The sequence below is a fragment of the Pseudonaja textilis genome, chromosome 4 (genome assembly GCF_049901715.1).
Source record: "Pseudonaja textilis isolate UNSWEBS1 chromosome 4, rPseTex1.2, whole genome shotgun sequence".
Taxonomy (NCBI): domain Eukaryota; kingdom Metazoa; phylum Chordata; class Lepidosauria; order Squamata; family Elapidae; genus Pseudonaja; species Pseudonaja textilis.
This window is the reverse complement of record NC_141993.1, coordinates 14,604,195-14,621,185: the sequence shown is the minus strand read 5'-3', so window position 1 is coordinate 14,621,185 and position 16,991 is coordinate 14,604,195. Positions and strand designations below refer to the sequence as shown.

Below are 16,991 nucleotides of genomic sequence, written 5' to 3'. Positions count from 1 at the left end.
ACCCCATCTCATTTGATGTAAGTCCACAAGCCACCCCCATTAGTTTAAAACCTCGTAGAGTCCCTTTTGCCATTCGCCCTAAATTGGATCTGGAACTAGATATGCTAATTAAGCAAGGGGTACTAGAACAAGTAGATTTTGCAAAATGGGAGACCCCCATAGTCACCCCCCTTAAAAAAGATGGCAGTGTGAGAATCTGCGCAGACTATAAAACGTCCCTCAATCGTTTTCTCCAAATTAGTGCATACCCAGTCCCTGTAATTCAACACCTGTTGCACTCTTTTGAGCCAGGTACGATTTTTGCAAAGCTAGATATGTCCCAAGCATATCAGCAGTTCCCTGTAGACAGTCACACTGCTGACTTACAAACAATAGTTACCTACAGGGGTGCTTTTAGGTGCAAGCGTTTACAATTTGGAGTTAGTGTAGCCCCAGGTATTTTCCAGTCCCTGATGGATATGATCCTCCAAGGACTCCCAGGGGTAGTCCCATACTTTGATGACATTTTAGTCTCTGCCACCAACAAAACACAATTATTACTTAGGGTTAGGTCTGTTTTTGACCGCTTTAGGCAGCATGGGTTAAAACTAAAAAAAGATAAGTGCACCATTGCCACTAAGCAAGTGGACTTCCTAGGTTATCAAATTGACGCCTCTGGAATTCATCCTATAGAAACAAAAGTAAGGGCCAATCCATGAGGCACTTACTCCCTCTAACAAAACGGAACTACAAGCCTTTTTAGGGCTCCTGAATTTCTATGCAGCTTTCCTTCCACACAAGGCTTCTATAGCTGAACCTTTACATAGACTTTTAGATTAAAAAGCCCCCTGGCACTGGGGACAAAGAGAAGCCAATGCTTTCCAAGCAGTCAAATCCCTGCTAACCTCAAATGCAGTCCTAGTCCAGTTTAACTAGCAGCTTCCCCTGGTTCTAGCTGCAGACGCTTCCCCCTTTGGCATAGGGGCAGTACTCAGCCACAGGCTGCCTAATGGCTCTGAGGCCCCAATTGCCTTCTTCTCAAGAACATTCTCTGCAGCAGAAAGGAACTATAGTCAGATTGACAAGGAGGCCTTAGCAGCAGTAGCTGCTGTAAAAAAATTCCACGAATTCCTTTATGGTCATTACTTTGAACTTATAACAGACCACAAACCACTCTTAGGCCTTTTAGCAAGAGACAAGCAAACCCCACAGGTACTGTCCCCGCGGATGACCAGATGGACCCTGTTCCTAGCCACCTACTCATATAAGCTGGTACATCGCCCGGGGAAGAACCTGTGCCATGCAGATGCCCTCAGCAGGTGTCCCTTGCCAACACCAGTGGAAGACCCCGCTCCAATCCACGCCATTTTTGATTGCGATGAACTCAACCTACCAATCTCAGCCGAGGACATTGCTGCCCACTCCAGAAGGGACAAGGTAATCTCCCAAGTCCTGGACTGGGTGGGGAGGGGGTGGCCTGAAATTCAGTACACCTCTGAATTCATGCCTTTTAAGACCCGCAGGCAAGAATTATCCTCACTACAGGGTTGCTTGCTATGGGGGACAAGAGTGGTCATCCCCACCACACTTCAAGAGCCAATTTTAAAGGCCCTTCACGAAGGCCACCCAGGCATCGTAAGGATGAAGGCTCTGGCCCGCAGCTACATATGGTGGCCAGGTCTGGATGCCCGGATCTCCAGATGGGTAAGCACGTGCCAGCCCTGCCAGGCAACTAGATCAGCACCTCCAACAGCTGTACCAACTCAATGGGAGGATGCTGGGGCCCCTTGGTCCTGACTGCATGTTGACCTGGCTGGCCCTGTGCATGGGTGGACCTTCCTGGTCATAGTAGACTTGTCCTCTAAATGGATTGATGTGGTTTTGCTTCACTCCACAACTACGCTGGCTGTCACAAGAGCCCTGACCAGACTGTTCGTCACGCACGGCCTCCCTGACACCTTGATTTCAGATAATGGCCCCCAGTTCACCTCTTGTGAGTTCGGGGTTTTTGCAGCCAACCTGGGCATCAGGCATGCCCTCACAGCCCCTTTTCACCCTGCAAGCAATGGGATGGCTGAGAGGGCTGTTAGATACATAAAAGAAGCCTTGGCAAAGTTTGGCCAAGCAGACTGGCATTCCAAGCTGTCCACTTACTTACTCAGTCAGCATTCCACTCCATGCACCACCACCACCAAGTCCCCTGCTGAACTATTGATGGGCAGACGCCTCAGGACCACCCTGGACAGGTTGCACCCCCACTATGCCCCTGGCACACCCTTGGGCTCTGACAGCCATGCCAGGGAATTTATTCTGCAAGACCTGGTATACGCCAGGAACTATGCAGGGCACCCCCTTTGGTTTCCAGGGCAAATAGTTTCTGTTACAGGACCCAAGTCCTACAGGATCCTGTTGGAGGATGGCTGAGTGTGTCGCCGGCACATAGACCAACTGCCATTGACTCCCAGGGACCGCCAGACGCACCGGTCTACCAGCCGCTGGCCGAAGCCTACCCGCCAGACACCCCAGTCTACCAGCCGCTAGACGCACCAGTCTACCAGCCACCTGAAGCCGACTTGCCAGATGGCCTGGTCCACCAACCGCCTGCTGAAGCCGACCAGCCGAGCGAGCCGGTCTACCCAGCAGCTGCGAACAATTCCCCGCCTGACGACCCAGTCTACCGGCCGAATCCGGAGCCATCCCCGCAGCGAGCCGATCGGAGGGACCTACCTGGTCAGCAGCCGGACACTCGGACATGGGCTCCTGGAGGCCAACGAGGATCCCCAAGCGACTTCTGGAGAGCAAGGGACCTTTTGCCTGCTGACAAGCCCCTTGGTCTGCGACGATCAGGCCGTGAGCGAAGACGACCTACCAGGCTGCAGGACTACGCATGCGCCTGGCCAGTGGAAAGGAGTGCTGTGTTCACTGACTGACAAATCCTCTCTCTGGTCCACTGCCTGCGCGGAAGCGCCGACCGCTCCCAATGGCTGACGCCGTTTGACAGCCGGCTATAAAAGGAGCTGTCAAACAGCATCAGCTGTCGCTGCCAGCTGACTGCCAGTTAGCCTCGGCAGCCGCGGCGACCCTTTATTCACCCGAATAAAGCCTCTGTTAAACATAAGCCTGTGTCCGTCTCAGTCCCTACCGCCGCTCTACAACATCCAACTTATAGCGGCACACAAAGGGAGATGGTGAGGACCATGTTGCTGCCCTACAGATTTCCTCGATCGAAGCCTGCGTCGCTCATGCGGCTGTGGTGGCAGCACTTTGAGTCGACTGAACAGTCAATCATCTGGGGGCTGGAATCAACTATGTCTCACAGGCCTTTGCAAGGCACGCCCTTATCCAATGGCCGATGGTTGATGGAGTGACCTTTGAACCCAGAGAGGAAGGTTGAAATGAGACAAACAGCAATTCGGATTTTTTGTGAGGTAAAGTCTGTTTTATGTACCTGCATAAGGCCCTCCTTATATCCAGAGTATGCCACCTCTGTTCCAGTGGATGGGAAGGAGCTGGACAGAAGTTTGGCAACACTATCTCCTGGGCCCGGTGGAACCAGGAGTTGATCTTGGGGATGATGGAGGGATCCAGATGTAGAACCACCCTGTCTGCGTGGAAGTTGCAGAGCTCCTCTCTTACAGAGAGAGCAGCTAGTTCTGAATTTCACCTGGCCGATGTGATGGCTACTAAAAAGGTGACTTTAAAGGACAAAAACTGCTGACTCGTAGACGTGAGAGGTTCGAAGGGTGGTAAGGGTAAGGGCATGTAAAACCTTAGCTAAGTCCCAGGTTGGATACCTGTGAACAGGTGGCTTTAAATTAGCCTCCCCCCTCAAAAAGGAACGCATGACAGGATGGTGCGCTACGGAGTCTAAATCCCCATAAGTCAATACTGAGGACAAGGCCACTACTTGTCTTCAGATAGTATTAGGGCCTAACCCTTCATCCAGACCCTCTTGTAAGTAGTCCAGGATCTGAGGGATGGAGACTGCTGTGGGATCCAGACCTGACTTAACACACCAACTACAGAACGCCTTCCAAGTAGAATTGTAAATTCTGTTGGTGGAAGGCCTCCTGGAAGCACGTATCGTCTGAATCACCCTTGAGAAGTTGTCCCTTGTCAGGAGCCCCATCTCAAGTGCCAGGTGGTCAGTTGGAGCCACTGAGGCTCTGGATGGACCAAGCCCCCCTGGCTGAGAGAGATCCTGTCTTGAGGGATTCTCCAAGTCTGGGACACAAAGAGACTGACGAGGTCTGCAAAACATGGGTTGTCTGGGCCAATGGGGTGCGATCAACAAGAGCTCCGCCTGCTCCATGAGAAGTTTCCAGATTACTCTCTGTATGATGGGGAGAGGAGGGAAGGCATACAACAGTCCCCTGGGCCAAGAACAGTGGGGGGGGGGTGTTGACTCCCTCTGCACCCAGGGTTTGAAACCTCGTGAAGTATCTGGGCAGTTGTGAGTTCGTCGGGGTGGCAAATAAGTCCAAGACTGGATGGCCAAACCTTTGACACAATTCCCAGAAGATGTCCAGGTGCAGTCGCCACTCTGAGTGGTCCACCGTGCTCCGGCTGAGAATGCCTGCATGTTTGCCAACCCCGAGATGTGTTCCGCCTTGATGGAACTCAGGCGAGTTTCTGCCCAGAGAAATAATTGGTCCACCTCGCGCATGAGAGAGCTCGAATGGGTGCCCCCCTGATGGTTAATATGCGTTTTTGCGGCCACATTGTCTGTCAAAATCAATAGGTGTTGTCCCTCTACCGTGGCTTCGAAGTGACGAAGCGCAAGATGGATGGCTTGGAGCTCCAGCCAGTTGATGTTATTCTTCAGGTCTGCCTGAGACCATTGTCCTTGAGCCAACTGTTGTTGGAGATGCCACCCCCCATCCGAAAAGGCTGGCATCTATGATCAAGGTCAGATGGCTGCGCTCCTTGAATAGTGTTTCCCAGACTATCGCTGGGGACACCTGCCAACTGAGGGACCTGAGAGTCTCTAATGGGACCCTGACCTTGGCTCTGGAATTGCTGCTCCCTTTCCTCTGGAATGGTAGGAGGAACCATTGCAGAGTCCTTAGGTGCGATCTGGCCCATGGAACAATGGCTATGCAAGAGACCAGGAGTTGAGAGAGAACTAACAATGGAACCAAGCGTTCTGTCCTGATTTGAGTGACCAAGGACTTGATACTGTCCTGTCACTCCTGGGAAAGGTAGACTTTGCACATCTATCACTGCTCCTAAATGGAGCAGTCAAGTGGTCGGAACCAGGTGGCTTTTGTGAAAGTTTATGGAGAATCCGTGTTCCTGAAGAACACGGATTGTAGTCTCTAGATCCTGCTGGGCAAGCTGGGACGAGGACGATTGGATGAGAATATCGTTCAGGTAGCACTGGAGACGCACCGGGATGGACCTGAGGTACACCGCCAGTGCTGCCAGGATCTTTGTGAATGACCTGGGAGCTGAGGCTAAACCAAACGATAGAGCTCTGTACTGAAAGTGAAGATCCGAGTAACAGAACCTCAGGTACCATCGGTGCCGGGGATGGATGGGGATGTGGAGATAAGCCTCCGTCAAATTGATCAATGACAGGAAGTCGCCCTCTCTGATGCTGTCCAAGATTGACTGCAGAGAGTGCATTTTGAACCTCTTTTACGTCAAATGGACGTTTAACCTTTTGAGGTCCAGAATTGGTCTCCATCCCCCCGAGGCCTTTGGAACAAGGAAGACAATCAAGTAGAATCTGTGCCCACGTTGATCTTCCGGGACTGGCTCGATGTCCTGGTTCTCTAGGAAATGTGGGATCGCCTTGTCCATGAGATCTCTCTTGGCAGTGTTTCTGGAGATGGGGCAATGGACAAAGTGCCTCGAAGGAATGGAGAAAAATTCCAGAGTTAGGCCGAATCTTAGAGTGTTCAAAACCCACAAGTCTGAAGTCATCCTTTCCCATTGGTGGGCAAATACACCTAGGTACCCGCCAATGGGTGGAGAGCTCTGGCAGTCACTTGAAGCGGCGAAAGGGACGTCCCCTCTCCCCCACAAAAGGGCCGCTTGGCCTGAGGATGCTGTTGCTGTCTAAACCTATCCCGGAAGGGAGGTCTGTCCTGTTGGTCAGACCTGGGGGGAAAAGAACGTTGAGAAGGAGGAATCAGCAACACTGTCTGATTGGCAAAAGGAAGGCCGACGCCCATACGGCAAAGCCCGCCCATCAGCTCTCCTAGTAACAGAGGACAAGGCTTTACACTTGTCTTGTTCTCTGTCAGAAATGGGTTCAAGGTCTCTCCGAAGAGAGTCAAACCCACGTAGGAGCAGAAGCCAACTTCCATTTGGTCTTTGCATCCGCCTGCCATTGACGAAGCCACAAGAGCTTACGGGAGGTATTGTTAGAGGCGAGAGCCCTAGAGGAGAAACGGGCAGCATGCAATGAGGAATCAGTCGAAAACTCAGCTGCTGCCACCAGTTTGTTAATGTCTTGGTGAATGCATGTCTCCTCTGGGGGAACTCTCGCCTGTAACTCAAGTGTGTACAGCGGAAATTCAATTCCGCCTTTCTATCCTCGGCCTTTAAGGCCTCAGCCATGTCCCCGGAGACTGCTGAGGGGGAAACAAGAAAGGCCAGAGGATCATCCAGTGAGGGTAACTCCAAGGTATCTGACAAGGAAGGAGCCACATTGAAGTGCCTCCTATCATTACTGCCTAGTTTGGGAAAAGTCCCAGGTTGGCTCCACTGCCTTTGAACAACATCAAGAAAAAACCTGGGACAGGGGATGTTATTCTGCGTAATGACTGGTTCAGAGAACTCAGCCTTGTCTAACACCTGAGGATTCGAAGGTTCCACGGGTATGGATGAAGGGTTCCCAATTTGGGCAGTGGCCTTGGCTTTATGAAGGAGGGACCTGAACAGCGCTGGACGGAAGAGTCCCATAAAAGGAGGGCATCAGGAACCATCTTGAGTTCATCATCAGAGAAACCTTGACCCAACTCCACCTCCTCTAATACAGAGGCTCTATCCTAAATGAGTGAGCTGGGGATGTGGACCTATGTGATTGCTCAGCCTCTCTGGCATACAAATAATGGTGAGGTTGCTGGGAATGTGTCTCAGAAGAGACAGAAGCAGCCCTGTTCCCCAGATGCAGGGTATTGGCCACACCCTGGGAGATCGCATGTGAAATGAGGACCTTAAGTTCCTCAGATAGTCCAGATTCATGCCTCTCAGCTGGGGGGAAACCTGCTGAAGTTGGAGTAAAGGGAGCTTCAGGGGCTAAAGATCTCTGCCTAAACTGGGGATCAGGGCCTACAGTTGCCCTACAGTCAAAGGGAAACTGTTCAGTTTGAATTAAACCTTCTGTTGGAAATATAAAAAAATGTTCCCTATCGCCCTCTGGTGACCAGCTCATAGGAACTGCAACAGTAGTCTGCAAACCTGGGGGGAGGTGGAGACTGCTTCAGACCAGGCAAGAGCTGGCATACTTTCCTGCTGTGCTCTGGGAATTTGTTTCTCCAGAGCTCTCATTCTCTTGTCCATATCCTTTTCTTCAGCTCTGGAAAGTTTCCTGGAGTGAAGGGCTTTCGCCTTGAGTTTTCCAGCAGCCTCCTGGCTGGCTGGTTTGCCTCTTCTGGAGCTGGTTTTTTTGCTGGGAGGTGAAGAAGAAGAGGCTTTCTGCCCTGCCATGCTGTTGGCCATCAGAAACGGATCAGCCCTCTTGACAGCACTTTAGCCCCTTCGTTGACTGCTGCTGAATGGGACTAAAGAAGGCTGGGCTGTGGTGGCAAGCCAGCACACTGTCCCTGTAGCTCTGAAGCTGTCAGGGAAAAAAAGCCAAACTGACAGCAGAGGATGGCCAAGCCAAAGGAGGCTTCCAGACTAGCCTCCTTAACGCAAGCGATGCTAAAAAGCCAAACTGCAAAGATCAATAAAGCCGCTAAGCGGAAAAAAGAAAAAAAGCCTTTTAAAAGGTGAAAAAAAACAGCTCTTTAGCGCGCGGGGGGGAAAAAACCCCTCCCTGACAGAAAGCAGCTGCAAGCGAGGAAAGCTATAGGGACTCTAAGGAACAACAAAAAGGAAAGGAAAAAAAAAAGCCTCGGCAGCGTTTTAAAGCGCTGCAAAAGCTAACCTGATAGCACAGAACGAACAATTGAAGAATCCACACTTCTGTCTGGAGATTGAAGAGCCAATCAAGCCACAACCTCCTCAGGCAAAACTGAGTTGTGAACTGGGGAAAGTGACAGTTGACAAGGGGTATGACTAAAATTATGGACTCAGTCTCCAGGCAGAATGACATGTGTCAACCCAGATTCTCCAATCATCGTGCTGGAGAACAGGGGTGTCAAACTGGCGGCCCGTGGGCTGGATGCGTCACTCCAGCTCCACAAATGGGAAAAACGTCATGAAACATGACATGATGGCAACGTGATGCCGCAAGTTTGACACCCATATCCTAGATGATAGCTTCAAGATCCACATGGAGCTTGACAGACTTGAACACTGGGCCCTATCTAACGAAATGAAATTCAATATACAGAAAAGTAAAGTCTTGCACTTAGGCATGAAAAACCAAAAGTACACATATAGACTGGGTGAAACCAGGCTTAACAGCAGTAACTATGAGAGGGATCTTGGAGTCTTAGTAGACAACCAGCTAAATATGAGCCAGCAATGTGTGGCAGCAGCCAAAAAAGCTAATGCAATCCTAAATTGCATTAACAGAGAGATCAGGTGAGGTACTAATACCACTCTATAAAGCTTTAGTAAGACCACAGCTAGAGTACTTCATCCAGTTTTGGTCACCACACTATAAAAGATGTTGCGACTCTAGAAAGAATGCAGAGAAAAGCAACCAAAATGATTAGGGGGCTGGAGTCTAAAACATATGATGAACAGTTTTGCAAGTACTCAGTATGGGTAGTCTAGTGAAGAGAAGGACCAGGGAACATATAATAACAGTGTCCAGTATTTGAGAGGCTGCCACAGAGAGGAAGGGGTCAAGCTATTTTCCAAGGCACCAAAAGGCCAGACAATGAATAATGGATGGAAACTGATCAAGGAGAGATTCAACTTAGAAGTGAGAAATTTTCTGACAGTGTACAATCAACCAATGGAATAGCTCGCCTTCGGAAGTTGTGGGAGCTTCATCACTGGAAGCTTTCAAAAAGAAATTGGACTGCCATTTGTCAGAAATGGTGTAGTCTCTTACTTGGGTGCTGGAATGGCTGAAACTCTGAGATTTTTCCTAATCACAATTTGTTCAGTGCTGTTATAACCTTAGTCACTGAACAAATGGTCATGAGTTAAGCAGAACAAAAGCATTTTACTCAACTACAAAGATGTGTGAAAGAAACATTCTGTAAATAGAGCATACCTTGCCCTTGCCTGAACAATTGTTTTGTTTGGATCCACTTTTTTTGTGCAGATAGGTGTTGCAAAGGCAGCAATACCAAGATAGTGACAGCACACAAAGAAAAGGAGCTGGGATAATCAAGAGCAATGTAGATAGACCAGTCAGGTTGTTCCTGCTGTATTTGAATTCAAGCAAGATAGCAGCAGGAAAAAAAACCAGCATTGGGAGTGGGGAAGGTGTAGGTTGGGAGCACAATGTAGCAGTTAAAATCAGAAAAAAAATGGCTGAGACAACTGGAGGAAAAAAGGTCAAAGACTAAGCTAGGAGCATAGCAGTTGCAGGCAAAGAAGGTAATGGGATTATTCACTTTGGAAGACCCATCTAGACTTTGTTGTAGTTCCTGAAGAGCCATATAATTCCAAATTTTGGTTCAACCACAATCCTGTTAAACCCTGAGCTACAATATATTCCGTGTTCTGCTACTTTTTATTCCATGTATCTGCTTACTGTGCAGTGATCTTGCCCCAACTGTGGCATCTTTCTATAGCCATATAGGATGCCAGAGTTGTGGCAACACTATTGTATTCACTGCCAATTGTAAAATGAACAGGGTAAATCACACTTGAATTTTTTCTTGTTTCAGAGATTCTGCTATTAGAAATAAGTATTAGGACAAATGTCACATGCTCACTATCTTCCGGGATTGGTGAAAAACTGTTGCCAACTTTCATACATCATAAACAGAAGGATCCTGAAAGCTGCAAAGTTTGCAGGTTGCTCATCCCTCACTTAGACTCCCAACCTATTAATTATTATTAGTTTCACATACATGAAAAGCAGAAAGACTTAAAGCTCATAGCAAGTTACTGATTAAAATTAAACTGGTCAGCTAAATTGTTTAAAACAGAAATATATAATCTTTTCCCTGAAGAGAAGCTACTTACTTTAGCCAATAACTGAAGATATCAAGGAGAGAAGCAGCATTTGGATCTTGCTCAGTCTACAAAAGAATCATAAAGAAAATGAAAATTGGGAAAAAAATAAGATAAATAATATTTTAACAGTTACAGATACACATAACAATCCTGTCATCTTGCAAACATCTTATAAGTACAGAGTTGTTACGCAAAGCATTCTCCCCATAAATACAGGTGGTCCTCAACTTACAACAATAAGTTACAATGGCACTGAAAAAAGTGACTTATGACCATTTTTCACACTTATGATCCTTGTGGCATCCCCATGGTCACATAAATTCAGATGCTTGAGAACTGACTCACATTTATGATGGTTGCAGTGTCCTGGGGTCATGAGATCACCTTTTGCAATCTTCTGACAAGCAAAGATCCACTTAATAACCGTGTTACTAATTTAACAACTGCAATGATTGATTTAATTGTGGCAAGAAAAGTCATAAAATGGAGCAAAACAAATTTCTCACTTAAACAACAGATATTCTAGGCTCAATTGTGGTTGTTGGGGACTAGCTGTAGTGCATTTAACAATAAAACAATTCCACTTGAAGGCCACCAGATTTTCAAGCGCTGATAAATGCTTTTAAGCAGACCACAATATAATTTGCTTGGTTTACTAAACTAAACACATCAGCAAAACAAGTTTTTTATTATTGGTAATATTATTGGTAGAAAGAAATATCTAGCAAGGTAACACTTAAAAACACTATTTTAAGAAATAAGATTACTTCTAGGTTTTCTGTTTAAATTAAGTTTTAAAAGTAAAGATCAATTTAGTGCATATTGTTTCCTATAAAAGCTTTTAAAGCTTCTTATACAATGTATTATGCAATATAGAAACTGGGATATATAAATAATATATAAAACAGTTATTAATGATAGTACAAGTAGTCCTTGACTTACAAATTCATTTAGTGATTGTTTAAAGTTACAATGTTACTGAAAAAAGTGACTATGACCATTTTTCACTTACAACCATTGCAGCATCCCCATAGTCATATGATCAAAATTCCGATCCTTGGCAACTGACTCACATATATGATGGCTGCAGTGTCCTGGGGCCATGTAATCACCTTTTGTGACTTTCTGACAAGTCAACAAGGAAACTAGTTCCACATAACAACCATGTTACTAATTTACCAACTGCAGCGATTCCTTTAACAACTGTGGCAAAAAGTCATAAAATGAGGCAAAACTCACTTAAATGTTTCACTGAGCAACATAAATTTTTGGCTCAATTGTGGTAAGTTGAGGACTACCTGTACTGTTATTTGCTACACTTATATACCTAAGCAAAGGGCAGTACAGAGACAGCAATAACACAGGGACGACGAGGGGGTGTAACATTCTAAATCCAGAGGAATCCCCCCCAGGTAGTAGTTGAGTAGCAGCGTTTCTTTTAAATGCCACGTGCGGCCACAGTATTCCCATAAGGTTTCATCTAAATTTCCCAAAAGACTGCAGTCGACCTCGACAAGATCTTCCAAGCCTCCCTTCTTCCTTACACCTGGGAGCACCTGCCCTGCAGACATCCACGTGGCTATCCTGCCAGCCAATTCGGATAGTCGCGAAGACCTCCCAAAGGCACTTCCGAAACTGCGGCAGGGATTCCCTGTCCTGCAATCACGTGGGAAGATGCCCTTCCAGGATGGCCATGCACATGCGTGCCCGCCACTTTGGCCTCACCACTCCAGCCGCTTTCTTAAAAGCCCGCGCCGCCCCATCGAAATGGTTTTCCCGCAAGAAACCAAGCACCAGCGGGAACAAGTCACTCGGCACAGCACGCTCCGACGCCATCTTTTCGCCGGAAGACGCAGTCGCCGCGCCGGATGCTGTGTGGGAGGAGAACTTAGAGATATAACGTTAGAGTGGCGCTTCTTTGTCTTTTCTGCGACTGCAGTTGCGAAAGGGAAAAATCTCCAGCACCTTCTGAAGAAAACAAACGGCTGCTTTCGAAACTTGCATATAATGCTGGGAAGGGAGGGGCAAGCTGTTATATCAGGCTGAGGTGAGGTTAGAGAAGCTTCTGCCCCGCTCCTATTGGCCACCTGGGACTCCTCCTCCTGCCGCTGAGTTGTGGCCCCTGGATTTCTGAGCCGTTTGTCCTTGGGCGACGGGGAGCGGAGGTTCTCCCTATGCTGGGAGTCCCACTGCACAACTTCTCTTGCCAACCCGCGTTCGCAGCAAAAATGGCAAGATAAGGAGAGCAAGCAGGGTTATTTTCTTCCCGCTCTCTTCCCCCTCTTCTCCCATGACAGGGAGAGGAGGAAGCAGGATCTCCTGTTATCCAGTCTCGGTGGGCCGCAGGCCTTTTAATCATGTGTCCACTGGTCTGAAATTTATTGAAATTTATCCTAGCTGCCTAACTCTGTGGACTCCCAGCGGCATACAAAAAAACCCCAAATCCATTAAAACAGATAAAACATGCATGAACCATGATAGTAAAGCGGTCTCTGAAACGAATCTCGATAACATGTTTAGAGCAGGGGTCGCCAATCTTTTGGATCTCAGGGACCACCAATCTCATGCTTTTAAATCCTGAGGACCACTAATACGATTTTTTTTAAAAAGCTAATATATTTAATATTTTTTTATGTTAAATATAAATTTATATGGATCTTTGGTTGTTCGGGTTTTCTCCCGCGTAAGATTCGAAGTATCTAGGCAATGTTTCGATGAAGTCTCATTCATCATCTTTAGGCTTCTGTCTTCAGCTCTGTGCTTCTCAGAGTGATGTGAAATTGCAGCTGCTTCTTCCTTTTAACTGCTAGTGCGGGTGTGACTTGATTGGGTGGGGACTTGGCTGTGTTCTGATTGGGTGGGGGTGTGTTCTCATTGGTAGGGGGTTTGGCTGTGTTCTGATTGGTTGGGGGGTTGGCCGTGTTCTGATTGGCTGGAGGCGTGTTCTGTTCAGGTGGGGGCTTGGTTGTGCTCAGGTTAGTCTTAGTTGCTGGGGGATTTGAGTTGGTGAGCTGTGATCTTGCTGTTTGGCTTCAAGTTCGTGGTCGTGCTGCATCTTCATAGTGGGTGTCGGTTTGCTTCGTGTATGGCTTGGAGGGGTTTGAAGTGGGTAGTGATGCAGCTGCAGTGCGGCTTCTGGTCCATGGTCGTGTCTCATCTGAGTGGGTGTGAGTCTGTTTTCTACATGGAAGTGTGGTGGTGGCATCTTGTGTGGCTCTCATGGGTGTGGGTCTGGTGTCATTCTTCATGTTAGGTACTCGTCTGTTCATGAGGGCGGGTTTCCAAATGGCTGGAAGGCGGGAGGTGTCATCTCGTTTATTCATGCTGTGTGGGCGTTTTTCTATCTCTATGGCTTCTCTGATTATTCTGCTGTTGAAGTGTTTGGTTTTGGCGATAGTTCTGGTATTTTTAAAGTCAATCTCAGAGCCGAAGACAGAAGCCTGAAGATGATGAATGAGACTTCATCGAAACGTTGCCTAGATACTTCGAATCTTACGCGGGAGAAAACCCGAACAACCAAAGATCCACATACAAATACCCGCGAGAACCTCAGAAAACATATATATATATATATATATATATATATATGTATGTATGTATATATGCATATACATACACACGCACACATATACATATACACACACATACATGATACACACACACACACTTATTTAATTATAACAAAAATGTAAATGCTTAATGATAACAAAATAAAACGTTCCGGGCTGGAAGCCTCCCCCCACCTGCCACCTTCCAAAGAGACAGAAGAGCGGGCGGGGCGTGTGTGTGTGTGTATGTCTGAGCTGAGGGGCCTTGGGGCAACTGCCGCTGGGAGAAACAGAGGCAGAAAGGGGCCTTTACGTTCCTTGGGCGGCAGCGCCCCTTGGCTGCCACGTGGGCAGCATCTGCCTGCAGAAGGACTGCTGCTCTTGGTGATTAATTGGGGGAGAGGAGGGGGAGAGAGGGGGAGCTCCTTTCAGATCCCGGGAGGAGGATTTAGAGGCACAGATCTGCAGCCGAGGAAAAGCTGGGGGGGGCTCTTCCAGCGTCACCTGGAAACAGGCAAGGAAAGGTGTTCCTGGGGGCACTTCACTCGCTTTAGCACTTCACTGCCAAACCCAGCCACAGCCAGTGATTATTTGGGGGTGGGGGGGGGGAGAGAGAAAGCATCTCTCGCATTACCAGGGAAGGAAAAGAGATGAAACAAAGCTCACTCTTTCACTGAGACCTACAAAACAGCAATCTACCATGTTCCAGGAGTTCTTCGAAATCATCAAACGCTCCCACTTGCAGTTCCCGTGTCATGCGGCTCAGGTCCCTGAGATGCACGCTCCCACACACGGCGGCGGCAATAACAGTCCCCTCCCGATGGACTTCCAGTTTGTAGCGCTTTGACAGCAGCAAGAATCTGCGATCGTGCACGGTTTCTGCTTGCACTTGCTGTTGGAGTGCCCCGAGCCAGCTGGCTTCGGGGCTAAGCCACCCCGTAGAGGTGGTCGCAGATAGGGGAGACCTGGCAGGGTTTGAGGGGAGCTGCACCTCCCCTCCTCAGCTGGCTTTAACTCCCTTTTCTGAAGGCGGTAGAGCGGCGGTCAGAAATGGCCACCACAAAGAAGCACTCATCTGGAAAAGAATGTGCAGGAGGAAGCTAAGAAGTGAAAGTTTTGGCTGACCGGGATAAGAAGCAACATTCAAGATATCCTGGAGCTTAAATTTAAAAAAAGATACATCGCTCTCAAAGAAGATCCGGAAGCAGCAAATGAAAGTGAAAAGGGAAAGTTTGTTTTTTCTCACTCTCCTTCCTTACTGTGACAGCAGATGAATGAGAAATCGGAAAAACCCGCTTTGGCATTAGCAGGTAATTAAACTGGAAAATCAAAGTCAAGAGGACAATAAAGATTTCTGATCACTGAAAAAAATTTTTTTGCTGTAAGTGGGAAGGAAGAGGAAAAGAATAAGAGTAAAATTTGGCTGGAAGAGACTGCTTGGAATTTAAAAGAATCTAAAGTTAAATTGTAACAAGACTTCTAAAAGATACATTTCAATTGGAACTTTGTAACTGAATTGTAACCCCAGGAAGAGAAAGTGAAAAAAAGAAGAAAGCGTTAAATGAAACAGCTTGTGTGTATTTGGACTGCTTGGTGACTTTGGGACTTTGGGAAATTATATTTCAATGATTAAAATCACTTGGGTGGTTGTCTAAATTTTTTTTTACAATGGCATCACTTGTGGATGAACTGAAAATCGAATTTTAAAAATATAAAGAGGAACAAGAAGGGAAGGGCTCTTTTGGCTCCGTTTTTAATTTTTTAGAAATGTCGATCTCTACTTATGAGAAACTACAAGAACAAGAAGATTGGGACAAAGAAGAAGCCATCTTTAATGAACAAGTAACTTTATCTGGGGAAGAAAGGGGGAAAAGAGAATGGAGAATTTAAGACCTAAAAAAAACAACCAAAAAAGGGAAAAATAAAGTGAAAAGTGGATATAATGTCAGAAAGCAACAGAAAAGAGGAATACAGAAGAGGGAGATGGAGAGACAAGGGGGTAAAAAGGGTAGAGTGAAGAAGCAAGGGAGGAAGGAAGGGAAGAGAAGCTACAAAGGTTTGAAACAAGATGTAAAGAAACAGGATTTATTTAGAGATAATGGGTAAAAATATAACTGAAAAAGAGATTCTGCAAAGGTACATAAGACTGTATGGTTGTATTTGTATTAGAAATAAGGTTAGAAAATTGGAATAACATGATTATAAAATGGGATAAAATATTCAATGTAATTCAGTGAAACTTTTTTTTCTCTTGGACAAAGTAAATGAAATATGAGAGAATTGAACTAAGAAGGAATGGGAACATTTTAATTACATAATGTTTTAAAATATAAGTGAAATGGGGGGGGAAGTAACTATGCAAAATTTATAAGTGTTCCCATAGAAGCATGATATCTATTTGAAAAGGAATGTGTAAAATGTTTAAGATTTAAATGAATATTAATTTTAATGATAGAGTTCAATTGGTATGGATTGTTGTTTTAATTATATTATATATTCATATTTTTTTCTTTTCTTAAAATATAGTACGTAGCTTTAGAACGTATTAAGCAGAATCCGAATGAAAGTTATGTATTATATTAAGTATTAAATTTAGGGGAAAGATATAAAGGCGTCATACTCCAATCAGTGATAACAGGAGAAATTTTGTATTAATGAGAAAAGATAGTAGACAGCTGAAACAGGACAGACAAAGGATATAAGTATAATGATTTAAATTGAGATGAAACAAATAAAATAGAATTAAGAGAGTGAAAAGAGGGGAGAAGCTATATAGAAAATGTAGAATGGTAATAAGATATGGAATGGTATATAAAAGTGAGCATGAATTTGAATTTATGTCTGTACGAAGAGATGTAACCCGGGATCAAGCTGCTTTCAAAAAAAGATGTTTTATGTTTTCATGTTTTGTGTTTTGTTTGTATATGTTTGTTTTTTAAAAAGTAATAAAATTTTTGGAAAAAAATAATAACAGTCCCCTCCCCCAGCGCCCGCTGTCAGCTCTCCCCATTAGTTTTCTAGCTTTGAATTGCTCCCGGCTCTCGAAGCCTCGGAAACACAGGCAAAGTCACCACAGCAGTAGCGCCCTGAGTTGCTTGCTTCTCCACTACTGCCTCCTCCTCCTCCTCCAGCACCACTTCCTTCTCTGGGTAGGGCAATTCTTAACTAACTGAGAATGCTAAGGCAACTCAGGACGCTACCGCT

General features: G+C 46.3%; 1 protein-coding gene across 2 annotated transcripts in view; it reads right to left on the bottom strand.

The window, feature by feature from the left end:
• The window catches only part of NOLC1 (nucleolar and coiled-body phosphoprotein 1), a 60,464-nt gene extending 48,379 nt beyond the window's left edge, over nucleotides 1–12,085 (bottom strand). For both annotated transcript variants that reach the window (XM_087933869.1, XM_026711032.2), the window contains exons 1-2: nucleotides 11,965–12,085; nucleotides 10,249–10,304 (exon numbers count right to left, since the gene is read on the bottom strand). In XM_087933869.1, the coding sequence (XP_087789995.1) occupies nucleotides 10,249–10,304; nucleotides 11,965–12,075 (167 nt within the window). In that variant the 5' untranslated portion in view covers nucleotides 12,076–12,085. The remainder of the gene's footprint in view (nucleotides 1–10,248; nucleotides 10,305–11,964) is intronic.
• Nucleotides 12,086–16,991: the final 4,906 nt, after the last annotated feature.